The sequence below is a fragment of the Phasianus colchicus genome, chromosome 19, assembly GCF_987193195.1.
Source record: "Phasianus colchicus chromosome 19, bPhaCol1.hap1.1, whole genome shotgun sequence".
In the NCBI taxonomy this organism is placed as follows: Eukaryota; Metazoa; Chordata; class Aves; order Galliformes; family Phasianidae; genus Phasianus; species Phasianus colchicus.
Window position 1 is genome coordinate 11,410,560 of NC_143454.1, and position 21,750 is coordinate 11,432,309.

The 21,750-nt window shown below is 38.3% G+C and overlaps 2 protein-coding genes across 8 annotated transcripts in view; one reads left to right on the top strand and one right to left on the bottom strand.

Moving 5' to 3' along the window:
- Positions 1-2,342, bottom strand: part of DENND1A (DENN domain containing 1A) — a 174,621-nt gene extending 172,279 nt beyond the window's left edge. For all 6 annotated transcript variants that reach the window (XM_031601948.2, XM_090121573.1, XM_090121576.1 and 3 more), the window contains exon 1: positions 2,105-2,342. In XM_031601948.2, the coding sequence (XP_031457808.2) occupies positions 2,105-2,121 (17 nt within the window). In that variant the 5' untranslated portion in view covers positions 2,122-2,342. The remainder of the gene's footprint in view (positions 1-2,104) is intronic.
- A 324-nt stretch (positions 2,343-2,666) lies between these two features.
- LHX2 (LIM homeobox 2) overlaps positions 2,667-21,750 on the top strand; it is a 46,234-nt gene continuing 27,150 nt past the window's right edge. For both annotated transcript variants that reach the window (XM_090121241.1, XM_090121242.1), the window contains exon 1: positions 2,667-2,989. The gene's annotated coding sequence lies outside the window, so the exon portion shown is untranslated. The remainder of the gene's footprint in view (positions 2,990-21,750) is intronic.

Genomic DNA, 21,750 nt, shown 5'->3' on the forward strand with positions numbered 1-21,750 from the left:
TTGATTATTAACTGTCTTGTAACAAGGTAGTTACTCAAAATACATTAGAACGAGTCCATAGTTGCTAATCCAATTCAGAAATCACATTTCCAACCCTTATTATTTCCATATTCTAACTTTTTCTGCCATGTATTCCACTCCTTAAGTAGATAAACGTTACATCTCAGTACATAGCAAGCTCTATGATAAAAGTCTCAGGCTAACGTTAGGGTTCTCTTCTTTCAGCAGTGAAACACAGTTGCCTCTGAAATGGAGATTGGCACTGACACATTTAAAATGCATTTAACACTGAAGGTTACCAGGAAGTGATAGCAGCCAGGTTAAGCAGATTCCTATTTTTGTCAGCCTCTCTGGAACAAAGCACCTCGCACACGCATGCTCCAACGCGAGGCTCAACACAACAGCATAACCCAGTGTTACCTTTATTCACCTGAGGCTATACAGAAGCGCAAAGCTTACAGGATTACTGTCAGCTTCCTGATTTCTTTCACTTCGTTTCGATGCAGCTACTGGTAACTTTCTCTGAGCAATCTTTCATTCTAATGATTCATTACTATAAATCCACCAAAAATATAACTGACACATATGCCTGGGTTTCATGCAGAGCATATCACAGTGATCATGTGCCAGGAAGCTTAATATCCCTCATAACTGTTGATCTACAGCAAGAAGTAAGAAACCTGACTACAGGAATTTTGCTGGGGTTTCAAGATTCTTTGGCATCAATCAAAATGCAAGAGAAGGCAGACACAGCTTGTGGATTTGATACGTATACAGTGGAATCACATTTTAAGTTAGCAGGTGTCTTTCCGTTGGTTTAAAACAAGATCGTAAAAAGTAATTTTGGACCATATTCTTTAAGTGATCAATACAAAGGTGACAGCTATGAGGTCCACAGCTGTAAGCTGCAGACAAAACCTTCACTCTGCTGCCAAAATGGCAACAATTTTAGATTCTACCTTTACTTGAAATGTAAAGAGTTTAATTCATTTTCCTGATCTTGATTTTTTTGTAGCAATAGCTGAGAACCCCTACTCCAACGAAGCGCAAAATTTATCCCCCACCCAGAAAAAGAACCAAGTTTCTTTCTGGAACCAAACATCATTTCAGCACTGTCACTACAAGCACTCAGTACCCATTTGCATTTTCTTAAAACACAGCACACTTAAGTCCATCCAGCCTAGGAGCATGGGAACTCAAAGGTACAACACAAACGATGTGTCCTCCAGTCTTACATTCAGTCTTACATTAAACAACAGAGGTAAAAAGTTAAAACCCTCTGTTACCCTGAAGAACGAGATGTTAAATGCTGCAAAGCAATTGCTCAGCAGCACCCATTGACACTGCTGGAGGAAATGCAGGCTGACTGGATGCCCCTTCTCCAGCACACTGCTCAGCAGTAGTGTTATCGCACGTCCACCAGTCCCAGGTGAACAGAATTCACCTGGAACAACATTATGGATGAACTGGGCTCAGTAGTGCTTACTGATATGTCTCAACCCTGTTTATGTTTATGAAAATGAAAAAAGTACTGAGGGCATAGACCTGCAGGCCTAGCACATCAACCAGCTCCAGCACTTCTCGCCTTCTTCCCTCAAGTCCCCTTGGCAGCGCAGCTTAGAGGTGCCACAGCCAGGCTGCCCCTTTCCATCAGGCACTAACGCAGGCAATGAGGCTTTGATCACCCTCGACCCTACCGCACCCCCAGAACAGATGTCACCAGTGCCGGCAGTCAGCACGTTCCCGCTCCAGCAGCCCCACTCCTGCTGAAGGCCTGCGCTGACTGACAGACAAACCCACTGCCGCCGCGCCGGCCGGAGGGCCGAAGCCAGCTGGCTGCGGGCAGGAATCGGCACCGCTCCCCTCAGGGCCGCGCAGCTCCCGCCGCTCCGTCGGGGCCTTCCCGCCGTGGCCCGGCGGCCGTGCCCGCTGCCGCCCCTCGTCCTCCTCGCCCCGCGCCCGAGGCCTGCGGCCTGGCCCGGGGTCCCGCCCGCGCGGCCTCCACACGGAGCTGGGAAGAGGGCGGGGAAGTCAGTCCCCTTCTCGCTCCGGAGCCCTCCCGCTTTCCTCAGGGCCTCGCGAGCGGGGCCGGGGGGGCACTCACTTGATCCTGGATCCCATGGTCTCTGGGGGGCCGCATAGGCCCGAGCCAGAGAGAGCCAGGGGGAGGGGGACCGGAGCTCGGCGGGCCGCACTACCTCCACCACTCGCCCCCTCACTCCATCCCGGGCAGCGCCGCCGTCGCCCGAGCCGAGTCACGGCGCGGGGGCTGCCGGGAGCTGTAGTGCGGCGGGGCCATTGGCCGGGAGCCGGACTGCCGCGCGCCCAGCGGCGGGAGGGCGGTAACGGTCGCCGCGCGCGCCCCACAGCCCCGCCCCCACGGCTCACCTCAGGCGGGCGGGGCGGGGCTCGCGCCGAGCGCGGGATGCACCTGAGGTACGGCGCGAGCCGGGCGGACGCTCGTCTCCTGCCCGCTCCCGCTCCTCGTGTCCCGCCGGTGGGGGCTGGCGCGTCAACCCCCCCCGAGAGGGCCCAGGTGTGCCTCGGGCGCGACCCGGAGCCCCGGTGACAGATGCCCTCGGCAGGTGAGGGTTGGGACCGTAAAGCCCTGCGAGGAGGCGAGCCGTCTCCACGGCGCTGTGCGTGGCGATAACGTGCTGCAGCCCACGGGCGGAAAGAAACGTCCGGTGCCTGAGGGCAGCCGAGAAGGCTAAGAGAAAAGACGAGTTGTCCCAACGAGGGACTGTGAGCTGATACTCCTCCAGAATCACGATAGAACATCTTACACAGCTGCTCACAGAAACAGAAGCTGCTGAAGGGTGGTAGGAAGAACTGCGAGCCCGAGTAAGGTCACACGGGGACTGGAGGCTCCTCAGAGAAGTGGAGGAGAGGTGAAAATCTGCCCGCTGAAAAGAGCACACAAATTAACCAGAAATTAGAGTGAGACAGAAAGCGTGCCTCATGGGAGCTGGCAAACAGGAGCAAACAGGTACCCCCACATTATTGATCATTTACAGGAGGTTGTGAGAAATCTTTGGGCAATTTCTAGCATAGTTTAACAATTTCTGGCTTTTGGGGTTGGAGGTGATCTACAGCTCGGAATAAAATATTAGAAGTTCACTTCAGAAAGAGCTGTGTGCTGCAGGCTGCTGTGGAGGCCGGCTGCTCAGTGCAGGGCTGGCACTGAGCTGGGCGCAGCTCTGCTGGGTCCTCATTCAGGCAATGAGCACAAAGTAAGGTAAGCTGTTACACAGGAAATCCTGGAAGATATATTTACAGTTACAAGTTGAAATGTCTGGGGTGATGAGAAAAAGGAGTGCTACCAATCCTCACCTGAGTATAAGAGGTGTAAGAATTGAATTTCATGCACTAGGCTGAGAGGACAGGACAGCAGAGCTGGGGGACGAACTGGTGCGGGCTGATAAGTAACAAATGCAAGGAACGAATGGCTTTTAAAAGTAGCGTTTGGGAATTACCTTTAAACGTTTCTTGGTGAAATGTGTATTTGATAGGTAACTGATTTGTAACGAGACTGTTTTCCTAACCCTGAGGGAAGAAATAATATCAGCAGTCCTCTGTAGGTGCCTTTTCATCAGCAGCTTCTCAGCGTGTGTAATGTGATACGAATGGTAGAATTTTTGCGCAGGAAGTATTACAGTTACACAGATCGTGGAATAGGTGTGGAGAATTGATCTGAAAGCCAATGTGTTTGTACCTTTCTAAAAAAAAGTTGATCTACTTCAAATGAAGTAATATAAAGAAGAGTAATAAAAGAGTAATAAAGAGGAATTAAATTAATAAATACAGGTGGAATAAGATAATTAAACACAGCATGTTCCTGCTCAAGTGCAGGAAGTTTTTCTCTCTGCCTAGTATTACCTCATTTGTCCTCCAAACTTTAGAACGTTTTTTTTTTTTTCACTTCACCTGGTATGTTTATCTAAATTAGCTTCTCGCTTGGTAGCTCAGATTACATTTTCTCTAGTTCTGTTGGTGGCAGTAAGGTCTGCAGCTGGACCAATCGTTTGATGGTAATTGTATGAGAGTTACAAGGCAGTAGCAGTGGCGAAGCCCCAAAGGAAAGAGGGGGTTTAACCACATAAGGGTTATAGCAATGCCTGCTGGCCTATCCATGGAGCAGTGTTTTTGAATGTCTGAGAATGGATGAGCTGATTAACTGTGAATCACCCTCCCAAAAGAGATGAAGCATTAATAGCATACAAAAGGGAAGCAGAAGGGAAACTTCAGGCAAAGGAAAATAATCCAGGAATTAAAAGACTGATGAAAGCCTTAGGATGCTTTCCAGATTGACCAGAAAAGCTTAATTCAGTAGAACAGAAATAAACATTTTATGTTATATCCTCTAGGATGAATTTGGGAGAACGTGGCTGAACCTATATTTTAACACCTTAGGTACCCACAGCAATACAAATACGTGAAAACATAGCTCCTGCTTTTCCTCAGTTAGTGACAACCCTTCTGAATCGTGCTGTAATCTTGATTTACTTGGGAAATAATCTCAGCTGCATCTCGCACAATGAAAGTGCCAAGAAATAAAATGTTGGCTTCATAGATCAGTAGCTGCACCTAAAAGGTTATGCCTTGAAACAGAATATACTGCTACCTGAATAACATTGATTACAATGTGCATATATGGTTTTCCACAATTTTCAGTGGGCGAAGATTAAGAAAACCCTTGTAAATGTTTGTAAACCAATAGAAATCTTGTTAAAGATAACATTTCATCCTTGTGTGAGTTATTTAATCAACCTCAAGCTTGTAATTCTTGTCGTTAACAAGTATACTTCATGAGTTATGGATCAGGTCATTGGCCCATCATATGTGCAAACAGCCTCCAGAAGCGTTCACATATGTTGCTTTAGGAAAAAAAGAGCCTGTTCCCAATGCTCCCAAACTATGATTCATCAGGCATTGCTAGGATTGCTGGTTAGCCTTCAGATGCATTAGTTTGTGCTCTCAAACAAGAGGGGTATATAATTCAGTGTATGTACCTACTCATATAGATGGCAATAGTTAATTCTACTTTGTTTCTCAACCTGCTGCAGAAAACATCTGTAATTGTAAAGTGCCACTTATCTCTGAGAAATACAAAACAAATTACAAGAACTAACACACACACACACACACACACACACACATACACAAAGCAAAAAGAAAAGTTGTTACTGGCAAGTTAAATCAAAGGTCTGTCTAGCTCAGCATTCTGTCTCCAACACAGGATACTGGCAGCTGTTGAAGGAAGCGTGGAAGATTGGGGAGTATGTAGAATCCTCTCCAAGCCTCCCATAAATTCAAGTATTTTCTCAGTGCTGTTTTTATATAATACCTTTGGGTGGGTTTTTATATTTCTATAGATTTGTTGCTTTTAAATCTATAGTTCAAAATCCAAATCCCTTTCCTGGCATGGAGTTTCCATAGGTTAATGGAAGGCTGGGTGAAAAAACATTTCCATTTGTTTGCACTGAATCAGCCACAGTTATTTAGTTTGATCTCCATTAAATCTTATATGAGAAATACCAGGGAAGGACTGTTTATCTTCTTCATGTCATCCACGATTTCATAGACCTTAGGGTTTCCTTGTCAAAATAAGAAACACGGAGTTATCTCAAGTTTTCTCATAAAGTAAAAAAAGGTTCTTTCCTTCTGCATCTGCGTAGCAGTGTGACATTATGCGTACATTCTATATAGTACATAAAAAGCTAAGTAAGCAGTAAAATACCTTTCCTTTTAAGTGTTTGAAGTACCATACACTGAATGACCTTTTCATTCTCCATTCACAAAGAAATACGAAATAACTATTCTTATTTCTGAAACCTGTGATTATACCAATAGCTATAACTCAGGCCCATGAAGTCCTTTAATATAAAGAGCCATGCTGGAGACTCATTCCCTTAAAGAAAAGAGCCCAGGATGATTGACCTGAAATGACCTCTTCATTTTTTAGTGAAAGGAGATCTAAATATGGCAAACATTTTCTTGTGCTACTGTCTCTTAAGAGACTACATTTTCCCTCATAAGAATCTAGTATGAGAAATATTAAAAAAAAAAAAAAAAAAAGTTAATCAGCTTTACAGGAAAGCTAGCAAAATGTCTACCAGAGCTATCTGTTCAGAAAATCTATTTTATTCTGTTTGTTATTTCCACTGCTTGGATCACTTACAACATTGATCGTATTTTCTGTTTCAGGGTCTTTAAGCATGCATTTATCTTGTTGACCTAAGGAATTAAAGAATCACAAATCTGCCACCATAAAAATGGTGTTAAAATTACTAAAATTAGCTGTTATTTTTAAAGAAACACAAATCCTATTTTTTCTTTCAGTTTACCCTATTTTCTCTTTTTTGAGAGAAAACTAATCCAAGCATCCAAACTGATGTCAGAGGATGATTATTAAAAATTGTTCTTTTCTTTAGCTTTCATTTTGGAACGTTGAAAAAGTCTGTGCTCCTTCTCACATCGTTCGATACCTGTAGCTAGTGATAAAGCTCAGGTAAAAGAATTACTGATCGAGCTGGCCAGTATATTTCTTTGAAAGCAGAGTATAGATTAAAAAAACACAATTCAACCTGAAGCCTAACTGAAGAACTACAGAAACCGTGAAGCACTGAGCTTTCAGAAGAACTTCTGCTTTGGAGATCATGTGGTGCTTCAGTTTGTAGTTTTAAATTGTTCTGGATTCTTTCCATTGCAGAAATGGCCACATATCTGTGAATGATCAGAACAAGGCATCTTCTGTTAGTGACTGCAGACCAGTATTCATGTACTGATCTCTGGGTTTCTCGGCTACTATTCCTGAAATGCAAGAATTAAGCATACTTAGGCTTCTCAGAAAAGGTTCTTGTCAGTACCTGTCATCATTCTGTTACTTATGATATCCAACTCTGATTGAATTAACAACAAACTTCAGGCTCTATAATTTGTCGGACTTCTCCTGTGGAGTGGTAGAAGGTGTCTTTCATGGCAGCTAGATTTAACAACTATGATATTCACTATCTGAATGCTGAAAGTGATTGTGGGCCTTGAACTTTCAAAACTACATGAAAAAAAAAAAAACATCTTTTGTTTGCTTTTTCTTTGACTGATTTGTTATCCTAAGAGGTCTAAACTTCTGTTGTTCTAAAAATCTAGAGACTTGACTCATAGGTGATGAGTCTGTCAAAGCATTAGAATAATAGAGAAATAGCCAAATCAGCACAAAGGGTTGTGCTTAGAAACATATGGAAGAAAGGATCTATAAAGTATAATGTTTCAAACTTGGCTATGTGTATTATTTAAAACATGGTTTTATGTTTTGTTGCATACAAATAAAAAAAATCGTGGTATGCAGTATTGGTGTAAGCAGTACAATTTTCCATAGCTTTTCCCATCTCACAGGTAATGAAATTCTGCTTTTTTCAGCTTCGTCCATTTTGTGTTTTCAGTAGTAATTACGGCTTTTTACATAACAATGAAGCATTTTGAACTAGGCTTCATATATAATCACAACAATCACCATTAACCCATAGACCACTTGCAGTGTCAGCTTCACTGGCTTCCTAACGAGGAATCTATTTATCCTTTCTGCCATACTGTACGGTAACATGATAACTATTGATGGCTCACTGCTTATTAAGATTTCATTTGGACAACATATTGTCATAAACCCTTGTTTTAAAATTGTTATTATGAAAAAAATCAAATAGCACTTCTATGATGTTAGCTAGCTGTTTTGGCAGTGGGAAAGTATGAAGTCAAGCCAAAATTGAACTACATAATGTTAAACCAAGATTAACTTCATACTTCTGTGTGGAAATTTGTTTTAAAAATGTAGGGATTCCTGGCTGACCTGGAGATGATCCATTTATTATCATTTATAGTTGTCCTTTGTTTATTAAATTATGTAAAGCATGCAGCTTTATTCTTGACAGACTGAAGGTTCACAAGATAGAAGAGGTTTCTTCCCAAACTATAGGTGTTATTTAAGAAGAATAAGAGCGCTAAGTTATTTCTTGATATCAGTTTGATTCCATTATGATTCCATTCCACACTGGAAAAAAATCCCAGGACGCAAACTAAAGTGCACTTCTTCAAATTTCACTCATTTTATACATCATAAAAAGTCAGTTTTATTTATGTAATTACTGTAACTGTACCACATCGAGATGTAATGAGGAAATACCACAAGCTATGAAGTACCATCCCCTTCTGTGTTTAATGAAGGAACTTTAAATAGTAAACTGCAGCAGACTGTTTTTGCAAGACTGCAGATATCTTCCCTTCCTCTGAAATGGGGATAACATCCTGCTGGAAGTGCTCTTTTCTAACTGGTTCTGAATCTTTTGCAGAATAATTTAAAATCCTATAGTGGGAATATCTCAATACTCCAATACTTCTGCCTCTAAAATAGAGCCATCATTAATAAATTTGATTTATTGTAATTTTAAGAAGACTAGGTGGCATTTCACCAGTGTGTCATTAATGCCCTTGGTCTTTGTTATTAATTATCTGTAAGTATATGCCTTTTTCTATACTTTCCATTTAGTTTTGCTGGGATGTTTAAAAAAAAAAAAAAAAAAGGTTTTGAAATATATATATTTGTTTTAATTGTAGAGCTATAAAGACCTAAGTCAAGAAAAGAAGAAAAGCCTCCCTTAAGTAATACACAGGAGTTGGTTTATAAAGTAACTAAAGTTGAACCACTAAGTAATAGTGACCACAGTATAATTAACTTCAACATCCTCAGGGGAGAGATTGTACCAAAAAAAAGAGGAAGCTAGTTAAAAAGACCCTAAAGTCAGAAGTGAGGAAATTAAAATCCTTAGACTCAGCATGGAGGCTACTTGAGCAACCATAACAGTATAACAGAAAGCATGCATAATCCTGAACAAAAAAAGGAAGCTGACAAGCAAAACTGGATGATGTAGATACAGGAAGGCTCAAGAAGTTAGTATAGTCAAACTTATATTTTTTCTCAAGGTAGAAATTTAACTTTTGAAGTCAACAGGGATAAAATACTGTGGCTAAGTACACAGTGAAGATTAGAAGGATGACAGAGGATTTGAGGAGCAGATAGCCTGACATGAAAACAAGATTTTTTCAAGTACTAAAAAGCAGAAAGCCTGCAAGAGATTTTCTAAGTCCGGCAGACTGTATGGTAGAAAAGTGAGAAAGCTAATGAGAATACAGAGAGTGAAGTGAATTGTTCGCATTAGCATTTTACATAAAATTTAGGCAAAATAGATCTACTGGGCTTCCTCCTGTTAGGCAATGTAGAGGAGGTTTTGTCAACCACAGAAAATAAAGGAAGATGTGCTGGAACACATTCACAAATTAAATTAAAAAAACAACTCCTGAGACTAGAGAACAAGTTCTGAGGGGATCTAAAAAAATCACCTACAAGAATATGCAACCTGTTTAAAATCAGTATGTCTACTAAAGGACTGGAGTGCAATTACCTCTATAGAAGACGAAGAATGGTTCTGGGAATGTCAACACGGAAATCTGTATGTCAGTAATAAGAAACAGTAACAGTTGCACATCACTTAGATTAGGATGATATGGTCAGAGTTTGGATTTGAATGTTTTAAAATTTATTGTTTCCAACTAAAAACTGTCAGCAAGTTGAAGAATAAAAGGTAAATTTTCAACAGACCAAAAATTCATGGGGGGGGAGGAGAATGACTTCAAATATACCCCATTCATTGACATTAAAATATCTGTTAAGTATAAAAAAGCGGGAATAAACACCCATGTTACAAAAATGCAACGTGTTCAAGAGCATATCTTCCTTGAATTTTCATTATCCAGGCAAAATGTGTTAAATTTAAAAATAGCCACAAACATTACATTAACTGTGATGAGTATGTACAGTTCCATCTCTAATGTTGGACTCAGTTCACACCTTCTTAGTCTAAAAAAATGCAGTGGAAATAAATATTCCCACAGATAGTCCAGAGACACAATATTAATCAAGCTATTAAATACATAATTTCAGTTGAAAGATAATGTAAAATGTTTAGATTAATTAACTGAGAAAGTTTACCTAAGTAAATATGTAAGCTGTTACAGAATCAGGTACTACATGTAAGCTGCTTCTCATCCTATGCAAAAACAATGGGATGCCCAGTCCAATGGAAGCAGGTAATCAAGAATTGTTTTCAGTTCTTTGTTAGCACAGCTTATAAATAGCCCATGCATTCTGTGCATTAGATATCATAAAATCCAAACATTTATAAATATTTTAAAAGTAACTAGAAATTTATATTCAGAATATATCTGATTGTATTACTTGGTGTGAACAATTTATGGGATGCATACACTAGCAGTGTACAGTGTGAATCTCATCTAATTTCAGCAATATTAAAGAGCCAGAACAATCTAGGCTAGTTGTCTAGACTTTCTGTTATTAGCAGAAAGAAACAGATGGCCTGAGATCTTACCCTGAAATGAATGGAAGTACCTTTTTCTCTCTGTTGGATAGAGTGCTCAGATTACTTAATTTTAGGACACAAAGTACAAGGAGAAACGAGCCATGTCCTGACTACCTGGAATTAAGAAGCTTTTCTCCTGGAAAACATTCTGGGGATTCAGATAATCATTTATGGGGACAGGCCATTGTATTAGACAGACTATTTGCTTAAAATTCTGTTTTAGTAGTCTATCTGCATTGCAGTGTTTGAGGGAATCAGAAACGTAACCAGGAAAATTATAGGATTTTAAAAGGAAATCTGTAAGAAACTGATGTCCTTGCATGGACTCAAGTGATTTACATGATAAACAAAAGCTGTTGTTTAAAAACCCCAAGGATGGTAGGAGGTGACTGGTAATGACAGACTTTCCCCAACAATTGTGTTCCATATAATATATTTTGTGATCAGTCTATAAACTCCTAAATCACTTTTGGATCCTTGGGCTTTATCAGAGAGGGCAACTTACTGTTTTGCAGTGTTAAAAACTTCTTAACATTGTAAATTTTATGTTTTTGTGCAAGGTGATATAATAAAATTGCCAAATTTCGTCTGCTGTCTTTAAAAGTGGAAAAATAGAAAAGTCAGTATTAAATCCAGTGCTTTACTGAAATAAATAATGCCAAACTGAAAAACATTTGGTCATAAGGAAAAGCACATTGCTCAAGTTTTCATAATTAATTTTTCATATCTATGAGGGATCCTGGCATTCAAAATAATTCTGTTCCTTTGCCAACATTATGACCTCTTACACTGCTGTACTGCAAAGTTACAGTCTGATACACTTCGAGATCTAATTCTAAAGAATCTCTCCTACTTTACTTAGTTACCTTCAGTCTGAGCTTAAACAATGTTTATTGTGTTGCTGTAGTGAATCACTGTTTAGCCATCAAATTGTTGTGCATGCAAACATGCATGAAAACAAGGAAGTGTGTCCACCTGTTTTTTTTTGTTTGTTTGTTTGTTTTGATTTGATTTGTTTCATTTTAGTAGGTCTATAATGATTGTTTTATGTATTTACACAAACTATCCTACTTACAAACTATCACCAAAGTAGTACCCAAGAGTCCTAACTATTATATTATAGACTTACATGGTAAAGATGAAACTACTCCAGTTATTCCGATTTCACCCTCTTTTGCATTTCATCATTCAGAATTGTTGTCTGAATTCTTATTTTTAAAACTTGTCCTTGATTTCTTCTGTAGCATCTCGTTATCATTTCTTTTCCTTCACATCCCCAATTTCCTGAAGGTATTTAGCAGACCTATCTTTTTGCTTCCTTCTCTCCTGTCTGACTAAATCTTATTTAGTGTAATGCCATCGCTGTATTGCCTACTGTCAGATCTACTTATTTATTCCAAACCTGCTTCCTCTTATACAAACTAAAATCTCACCTTATCTTCTTGAAAGCTCTGCATAGGTACCTAACCACTCTGTTAGCATGGGGCTAAAGAAAACTTGAATCTTTCCTTCTCAGCCAGTTGTCCTCTGTAATCACTATGCACATTCAGGTTCATAACCATGTATGATCAATGCTTTTGTTTTGAAAATATGTTTTGCTTGAACAAAGTCCAAAACTCTTTATGTATGGAAAGAAAAAAAAAAAAAAAGAAAGAAAAAGAAAAAGGAGCATGGAGATAAAATATAGAAGAAGCATAAAGATATATATCAAGAAACCTGAATATTGAAGTATTCTAGCTTCAGAGAAGATAAAGCATTAGTAAAGAAAAAGCTGCCTTCTTCTACATTGACCCCCTGCTGTGCTTTAACTGTGACCTCAAGAAGCCATATCTAGATAGGAGAGGGAGTTCAGTTTCCAAGGCCCATTCAATTGTAAGCTGCTCTGCAAATTCTCCCAACATGGGGTCCAATTAGTGCATCTTGTATTGGTGAATTTTTTTTTAGAGAACCTGCTGAAAGCAATTGGAATAAGATTCTCAGAGTAACTTTAGACAGGCTACTATATGGCTACACATCTCACTATCATTTTCATTCAAGGTAGATTTTTACTGGAGTCAGTAGTTTTTGACTAAGCAATGTGGGATCAGGTCCATCCTTTTGCTAATTTTTTATCCTTGCCTGATTCTTATTTCTGCCGTCCACTATGCAGACTTTATTAGTTTTTCTGTGAGCTAGAAGTAATAATATTATCTACTTCTGTTAAGTGCTTATTGTCTTATCAGTGAAAAAAAGGCAATATTTAATTTCTTGAATCACCTACTTTCACTGAATTAGCAGAGCCCTATAAATCATTCTAAATTAGGGCCTTGAGAAACATTGGGTCCCAAGTTAAGCTTTATAAATGCTAGAAAGATACAGAAAAGAAACTTACTATAAGGTCCATCAGCTACAAGTTTTCCAAACGACAGCAAAACTATGTTAATTATTCAAAGAAAGCAAATCACATTAACCCTGAGTTCAGGTTGTGAAACCATGATCATTTTCCGTTGGTACGACCCAAAGATCTACTATACATATGGAAAGAGAAGGAAATAAGAAAACTGAGCTGAAGTTATCTTCCTGCTCAGAGAGCACTGGGTTATCTATCTGGCTCTGGGCAGACTGGTCTGGTGGTTGGTGAACCTGCCCGTGGCAGGGGGGTTGAAACTAGATGATCTTTAAGGTCCTTTTAACCCAGGCCATTCTATGATATGATTCTATGATTCTATGACTGTTTCTTATCCACAGATAATAAAAAGTAAACAAAAAATGTGTAATTCTCTGATATGCTTGAGCTAGAACATATTAACTATTAGACTATCACTACGTAATTGAAACTGACTGCTGTTTAAAATACAGTAGAAAGAATTAGCATTGTAAAATGTTGATTGGATATGTTACGATTCTAAAACAAGGCAGACAGCCTTTGTGCTGGTCAGTATTTTAAGCTGAATTATATTGTTTGACTGATACAACACAGGGAGGAATGTTTAAAACTAACAATACTCACAGGAAAAAAAAAAAAAAAAAACATCTCTGTCTGCAGCTCAGAAACTAATAATGCTGTCCTACAAAATAATCATCTAGTTCTGTCTAAGTAAACCCAACTAAGGACCACAAAATCAGGTCCACTGCTTGTATTTTACACTTAGCTACTGTCTCATATCAGATGAAGAGGCACCACGAAGTCTATTTTGAGAAGAATTGCTTCTTTCTATTTAAATTCCTGCTCACCAATGATTACTGACAAATACTCCAGTGGGGAAGCTGAAATAATTAAATAAATAATTTAGAAGCTGATGTCAAAAGCATTGATTGCTCTCGCTCAGCTCACCAGGCTCTTGTGATACAGAACTCCTTGCCAGCGTAACAACAGATTTGGAAATAACTGGAGTTCCCATTTCTATACCTGTAATAAGGTAATAAGGTTGGAAGTGGTAAATGGTGGAAAGATAATTAGTACAAGAACAGCTTCAGTTACTAATCCAAGCATTGTCCCTACGCTGTGGGTATAGCAGAGGACTATAATCAGTATGTTGTGCTAGCGTAATGTGTACCTATTTAATGCAATGACACCAACTTCAGTGACTTGCTTTGAAACTAATACTTCCAGTAACTTTTTGAACTGAGTTCTTCATATCTCTGAATTTCTGCTGTTTTTGTTTGCTTATTTGTTTGTTTTTCTAATCTCTGACCTGCTGGTTGCTACATAAAATAGCCCTTCTCTGTTGCTGACACGATGGTTGCAGGGCTTAGTAAATACCTATGATATTTGCATTTTCACTTAATCAAACTGCAATACATAGATAGATTCAGTCCAGAAAATGGTATACAATTTCCTCTTTCTCTCTTCCTTTCACCTAATAGCAGAGAGGCACCAGAGGGTTACACGGGGATGTGTGTTACAGGCTGCCTGCAGGACCCTAGCGGACTAGGCTGTATTTAATGAGCGCGTCTTCACTGACAGATTCATTATTTGTGTTCGGTCGCTTCAAGTCAAAACTGATTAGTTACACTTACTGCAGCAAAGATTTAATGATTTTATTGTTTATCTTCAATTTATTTTGATTAACATCTCTGTTCTTTTCATTGCAAGTGCAATTAGGTGTAATATAACAGCTACTACTTTAATTTTGCTGAAATTAAGATGAATAAGTGACGGATTATGGCACTTTGTTTAGCAAATAAATCATAGTTAAGAGGACTGTATTAGTAATAAATGCAAAAACAGACAATCTAATTAAAATGCGTGGAGCTTATAGTTTGAGTTTCCAGAAATGTAATGAATTTTCATTTTAGAAATCAACTAGATTTTGGTGTACTGCTTAATTATTGACAGCAAGATGAGAGAAAGCTACGTTATTCTGTAAATCATCTTAATTTCTCATATTATGTTGGTAGAAGGTTGGTACAAAGAATAAAATGGAGGCGTGCATTTAAATTTCTTTGAGTGCTCAGATTATGTTTTAAGGAAGCACTGCAATTAGGGTATAGCTAAAAAGAGACTGAGAGTCCAAAATGAGGAAAAAACTCATTAGTTCAATTCTCACATGTTCAGACTTCAGCATTTTCTGCAACAGATTAATATTCTCCAAGTCCCAGTCACGGTTTTCCTTTAAGTTCATAAGCTTAAATTCACTGCCACACAGCAAAAGCCTCAAGACATGTAAGATGGAAGAAGGAACTAACGTGAAGAAAACTGAACCCAACAAACAGTGAGCAAATCAAGATTGCTCTACACAAGCATCCCCAAATCATGGGGCAAGTAGCAAGGCTGCAATCCTGGAGCCGGCTTACTGTGGGGGTCATATGGGCTTAACTTCTGATTGAGGAGAACCAAGAGGAAAACGAACCCTTCAGAATCAGAAACTTTATCTCTCTGATGTTTAAAAGACCTTGTATTTGACAGGACAGCTTTGAAGATAAAGACCGAAGCACTTTCCAGCTACAGGCTGTTCAACACCCCACACTGCTATGTGCTATGTGCACTTCACTTCAGTTTCTCAGAGTTGAGTCGTATTAGAAAGGAGATAGTGGAGACATTTTTTAGTATATTGTACTATATTTTCAAGGCTTCTGTGTGTTGCCCAAGCTCTCTTTACAGAGCCTGGAAGAGCTGAGCTCCATTTTACACATCCCCATCATCATTTCTTCCCACTGTACTGTCTCAGACTGGCCTGTTGCTCTTGGCTGGCCAATGTGCAAATTGGTTAACAAAAATATGCTGACACCCTTGACATTTGAGATGTCTCTAAACTAAGAGGCTACCACTAAATACAAGACAGGGAGGACAAGGAGAGACTTCTTTTTTTTAACATGCAATATCCTTTTTTTTTCTTTATTTTTTTCCCCCATATAGGAGAATTCTTTCCCAGGGATTACAGTTAGCAAGGACTAGGAGCAACATATGCTTTATTAAGACCCTATTTTGACATTTTTCCCCTTCCCATTAGAGGCTGGGAAGATGGGTAGAGAAAAAGAAATGGAGAATGCAATCCATAAGATCACAAAGCCTGCAAGAGAATACTTTGTTCCTCCTAAAATTTTAAAGTGATCTTCTTATATTATTGCTTCTTTTTTTTTAACATTTTAAAGATGTCCAGATGACAATGTCCAGATGAAAGCCATTATTGAAAGAAGCATTTATTATGATTAAGTAGTAATTTTTTATTTGTTTGTTGCTCTACCTTATTTTGGACTTCATCACTACATAGTCCTCAAAAGGCAGAATTTCAGTGGCAATACGAATGTTTTTCAGCTAACGATATGCCTCACAGATTTAAAAGAGACTTAAATACCATTTTTTAGCAAATGCCTGAGGGGGGGGGAAAGCTAAATGAAAAATAATTCCTGTCCTATGGGTGCAGTGAAAAAAAAAAAAGGTAAACATTACTGAATTCATTTTTACTAGCATGAAGTAAATAAAGGGAAGGAGGAGGTGCACTGAGGAGATTCTCAGAATCCTTCCTTTTTTCCTGGCTATCTTGATCAAATCTGCTAATTCCATTAAAACAGGTATCTACTCCTAGGTGTATAAAATCAAACAAACTAATAAATCTAGTGGCTTTTAACAAGGCAATATATGAACTTATTTATAAGTGTTTCTGTGTGTCACAATCCCTCTTCTAATATTACTTTTTAATATTTGATAAATAAATAGATGATTGAGAAAGACTGAGCGGGAGGGAGAAGGAGAGGAAACAATGCTAATGACCAAACCAACCTGTAAAAAGCAGCCTGCTCTGACTGGAGCCCCAGCCATCAGCTGAGTGTCATGTAGAGAGGCAGGAAGAGCCGGGGGAGGCTGTGGAGGGGTTGGCGAACTGGAGACTGGCAGCATCATTGGTTTGAACAGGCCGTGATTGATTTGTCACCGGAGGCCCATTTGACTGGGCAAAAAGCCCTTCTGATCTCAATCTCTCTCTGTCTCCTTACCTCTGCTATCCCTTTCTCCTTCTCTACATTTTGACACTGGCACAGCATCTGGGCAAGGGGACTCAAGTTGTGGCCGACACAGAGCAAAAGGGTTGAAGGTCACTGCTGCCGAAAACATATAACAACAGACAAGAGAGATCCAGCTCATCATACTTCTCATTTTCTATCTTGCCTTTAGATCTCCAGAGGTTTACAAAGCCCCAAATACACATACAGACAAATACACAAACACGCCATTCCCCACGCAGAAACACATAACCAAAGCCTCTGTCCTTCCCTTTCCCTCTCTCTCCCCCTCTCTCTCACACATACTCACGCACACACACACGCACACATTCTCTCCCCACCCCTTCCACCTTCTTGTTATCTGTGGCTGGGAGAAACATCTAGATCTACAAATATTAATTACAAAGGACAACAAAAGGTAAGAAGACATAAATTATCAAAGGTGTCGTGATGTTATTTCAAGTCAATTGCAAATGTGTGAGAGGGGAAGATTTCACCCCAGTGATTCCTGTTTGCCTGTCTGATGGGGACCGGAGCCGATTCCCTCCCAGAACTGCTGCAGCTATGCCTCAAACCACACACTTTCCAGCAGGAGCCATCAGCATGGGCCTTTCTGAATTCTCTCTTTATTTCATTCATTAAGGGCATTAGGCAAGTTGGAATTTGTATGAAAAGGATCCTATGGGAATACTGTCTCCAGGGTAGGTATTTTCATGACTCTCCACATCCTGGGGCTTTCTCTGTATCTCTTTCTCTCTCTTCTGTTAGATGGAGCTTTAAAGGAGGCTGCACTCATCTTCCAGCTAATCTGGGGGAAGGAAATAATCTGAGCTGCATATATTGAATGAAAAAGTATTTTATTTTATAAAGTGATAGTTACTAAGAAATTATGAGACCTTTCCTGCTTAGTTTTGTGAATTGGCTTTGTTACTATTATTGTTACTCCTGATTGTTTTCAGGTTTTTCTCACACGGGAAAATGAAGATTGCCTTCGTTATGCAAAAAGAAAGATATAGCAGACAGGACAACAGCAAAGAAATATTAGTCAAACAAAGGCAGACTTTAAATTAAATGTGCTGTAGTGTTCCCATAAAAGCAGGACAATCTCAGTGCTATAGCTCATTTCACTTGGCAAAAGAACATGGCATCAGTTTTTTAACTTTAAAATAGTTTAATGAACACGAATGGAGAAATAATTTTTCTGTGTATTTAGCTGCTTATAAAGAAGAGAGAATGCTTTAACTTTGATCGCCACAATTAGTTCCCTGGGTATCTAGAGGGGAACAGGGCAGCCCTGGGAGCCTCAGTTCTTTAGATACAAAAGCATTTAGATCGCTTTAGAGCAGTTAATCCTGAGACTGGCTAGGGTCCCTTTTGTTTTCTAACTCCATTGTGGGTTTTGTTCAGTTTTTTCTATTCGCATGATTGACTGCCCAATGGATGCTAATTATCCAAATGTCGCTTCTGTCCTTTGAGTGACTTTCTATGTATTATGGGCAACTGTCATGCATTCTGTCATTCTATATCATATTACATGTATTATCATATGAAAATGGTACTCTGCATAAAGGAAGGTGTCTGAACCAGCAGATGCTGCAGATATTTAAAGGACTTGCTTAATCTGAATGGATTTTCTATAGAAAAAAATCGGTCAGAAAGCATATAGGGGAGAGTCAGAAATGGAAAGTTTATCAGGTAATTATTTTTGTCCTTTTGCTGTTTACATGGTAATGTACAAAGCATTAACTGTCTCTGCTTCTGAAATCTGCAGCCACCTTCTTCCTCCCGAACCAGGCAACCCGTCTGTATTTATTAGAGTATGACAGCTTAAGCTAATTAAACTGATATCTGTCTAAAATAATAAGCCCTGAAACTTAGAATAAACATTATGATTATAAGCTGAAAAGGCAGCTATACAAATGTAGCATCAATGCAATATTTTAATGATAATCTGAAATTCCTGTATGAAAAACATAGGATGTGGAACTGCAAACAATATTAAGTTCTGCAAAGACATTTTCACTATAAATATTTTTACTTGGATCATTATCTCTTTACTTCATATTAATAAGACTGAGGGCTAGCACAGATGTGAACTGGCATATTTTTTTTATTTTGCACATATGTGAACATATATTTAAAAGGATATAAAAAGAAAGGTTTTTACTACAATATTTCCACTAAAATAAACTTAACACACCTCAGTGTAATGTGCATGTCAACACTTAACAGGAATGCAAGATTTATAGCAATAGGGCTTTTTAGATTTGTACTCTGGGGTCCATTGAATCCATAGGCACATCTAGAGTTCCCTCTCCCAAATGTTAGAATAGCATTTTACATTTGGCATTGATAGAAATACAGTGGATACGTAACACTGAAATTAATGATCTTGTCCCTCATCAGATATATGTGTAATACATTTCCATTAATTGTAAAGCTAAATCTTGTGAAATTTGTACTTTATGAAACAACAAAAAGATCCCATAGAAAGACTTGCTCTGCTGTATCAAGATGCTTTGAAATTTTACAATGATCAAATATACATGATCAAGCTGTGCTTGTTAGGGTATGAGGGGCTCAAAACGGTCAATGATTATTGATCAGACTGTTAAGTATTTGTTCACGATTCTTTATATCCCAAAAGATTCGGGGAAATGAACAGTGAAAAATTGCATCAGAGTCCACCTTTGTTTGAGATTGATGTATTGAAACAGAGTATTCATTTGCCAAATCTGTGGGAAAAATTTTGTGGTAAATGATGACATGATAACTAAAAGTGCAGAAATCAGGTTCTCCCTTTTTAAATTATCTTTGTTTAATTTTAAATGCTAATTTGAAAGTGTGAAGACAGTCTTTGTAGAACATGAATAGTGAATTATTGATAAGAGCAGATTTATGCAGAAAAAAGCCAGAGGTACAAGCGTTGCTAATCCACTGACCTTTACATTTCATCTTACATTTTGCTCATGCAAAAAATTTCTGAAGTTGCAGTGAGAGGGATTTAAGAGAATCCGCAATGGGAAAGTTGAAATTTCTGTTCTTTTTACAAAATAGCAGATCTTACTGAGGTGCTGTTACTGTCTTTTGGTAGCTTAATAAATATTACTTCTCATGAGTACTTCCAATTAAATGTTTTTCTTACTATGTCACCATTTGGCAAAAGTCCCAAAATATTTGAATAATAATTCCTTTTTTGTTTCTTGATATTTCTACTGCATCTATTTCTTCAAGTCCACCTTACATACTTTTTATTATTTGAAGATTGGCTATAAAGTTTGTTTCGTAATTCAGAATATTGCATGTGTTGAAAGGAGTGCTAATGTATAATTCTTGCAAAATCAGAAGGCATACTTTATTTGACTTCATTATGCTTTACATTACATAAATTCACAAGATCTTCCCTGAACACAGAGATCAGTTAAGATATACTTACTACACGTTAAAGAAAACTACTGAACACAAAGAATTATTTCTGCAGATATTTGCCTCTAAGAAATGATGGCATATGTCTGTGTCTGAATCTACAAATAGATAGATGGATATACACACATATGTTCACTCACACACACACATAGCCTCATAGTCATGTCTCTTATACATATTTATATAAACAAATTTACATACAGAATCTTTTGTAAATTTTAAAATCAGCAATACATATTTTGTATCTCATTTTAGGGGTTAATTCCCTTAAAGTTGCTTCATAGTTCTCTAAATGTGAACTACCTGGAAAATAATCAGCCATGTATATACTTAAATAAAAAAGTTTGCGAAGTACAAAATTGGCAAAATGTCACCGATTGGTTGGAAATGCCCTTTCACCTTATTGTGTCTGACCTGCCATTTAATTAATCTGTTCTTGTCTGAGAGCAGACAGTGTTAAAGATAAGCAGCACAGTGAGCAAATTTGAATATGTATTCAGCTTTTTTTTATAAAATAATTTTACTTGGCTATATTGATAAGATTCATAATTTCTACTTCAGTTTGAATCTTATCTGATTTATCCTGATTGCAAATATTTACACGTGAGACTCTGCATTTACCTTTCTTCTTTCAGCTGCATCTGTTCTAATTGCCTAGGCTGGTGCTGTAAAGTTTGCATCTGCTTTCCATACCTGCTCTCTGTGTTTTCAGATCATTTTTTCAGAGACATGCAGTGGGCATTCAGGTAGTCCAGATAAGGATTTATAGTGACAAAATATTGACTGGATTTGGTATTCACTTATGAAGGATGACGTTAGTGCCACAAAAATCCCTGTGATGTACAGGGAATAGTTAATTAATTAAAGGACCTGCTAATTGCTACTTGAGGTACTGTGTGGAGATGATGAAGAGTGCTTGGTACAAGGTTAGGTTCTCAGTTTTGACTGAACATTTTCATTTAAAAGATTTCTTTAAAGTACATCCTAATTTTTTTAATGTTTTTTTTTTTTTTCCAGGTTACTGTATCTAGTTCAGACTCAAGTGTTCAATTGAGCTTCAATTAATTATAATATATAGTCAGGGTGCTTTAGCTGGGATAGATTGATGGAGAAGCTTTGTTTCATTTGGTGCAGGTGGCACTGTTTAATAAGCACAGGAGAGAGTGAATAATGTAGTGTTTGCAAAGAGAAATAAGTGCAAAATAGAGAGGTGCAATTAGATCAGCTCAGAAAAAAAAATAAAGGACAAATATTAAATGGTCAGGTATCTTGCAAATAAGAGATAAAATACTAATAAGTATCTCATTGAAAACTGCCATTTTAATTTATGAATATGTAAAAGTATTCCTTTAAAATAAATCTAGTGAGCTAGTCTTCTGCCTTCATTAGGCAGGCACATTTCCATATCTGAAAAATACCAGGGTACTAATTTTTAAACACTCCCTATTATTTTTCTCATACTGAAGTACAGGTA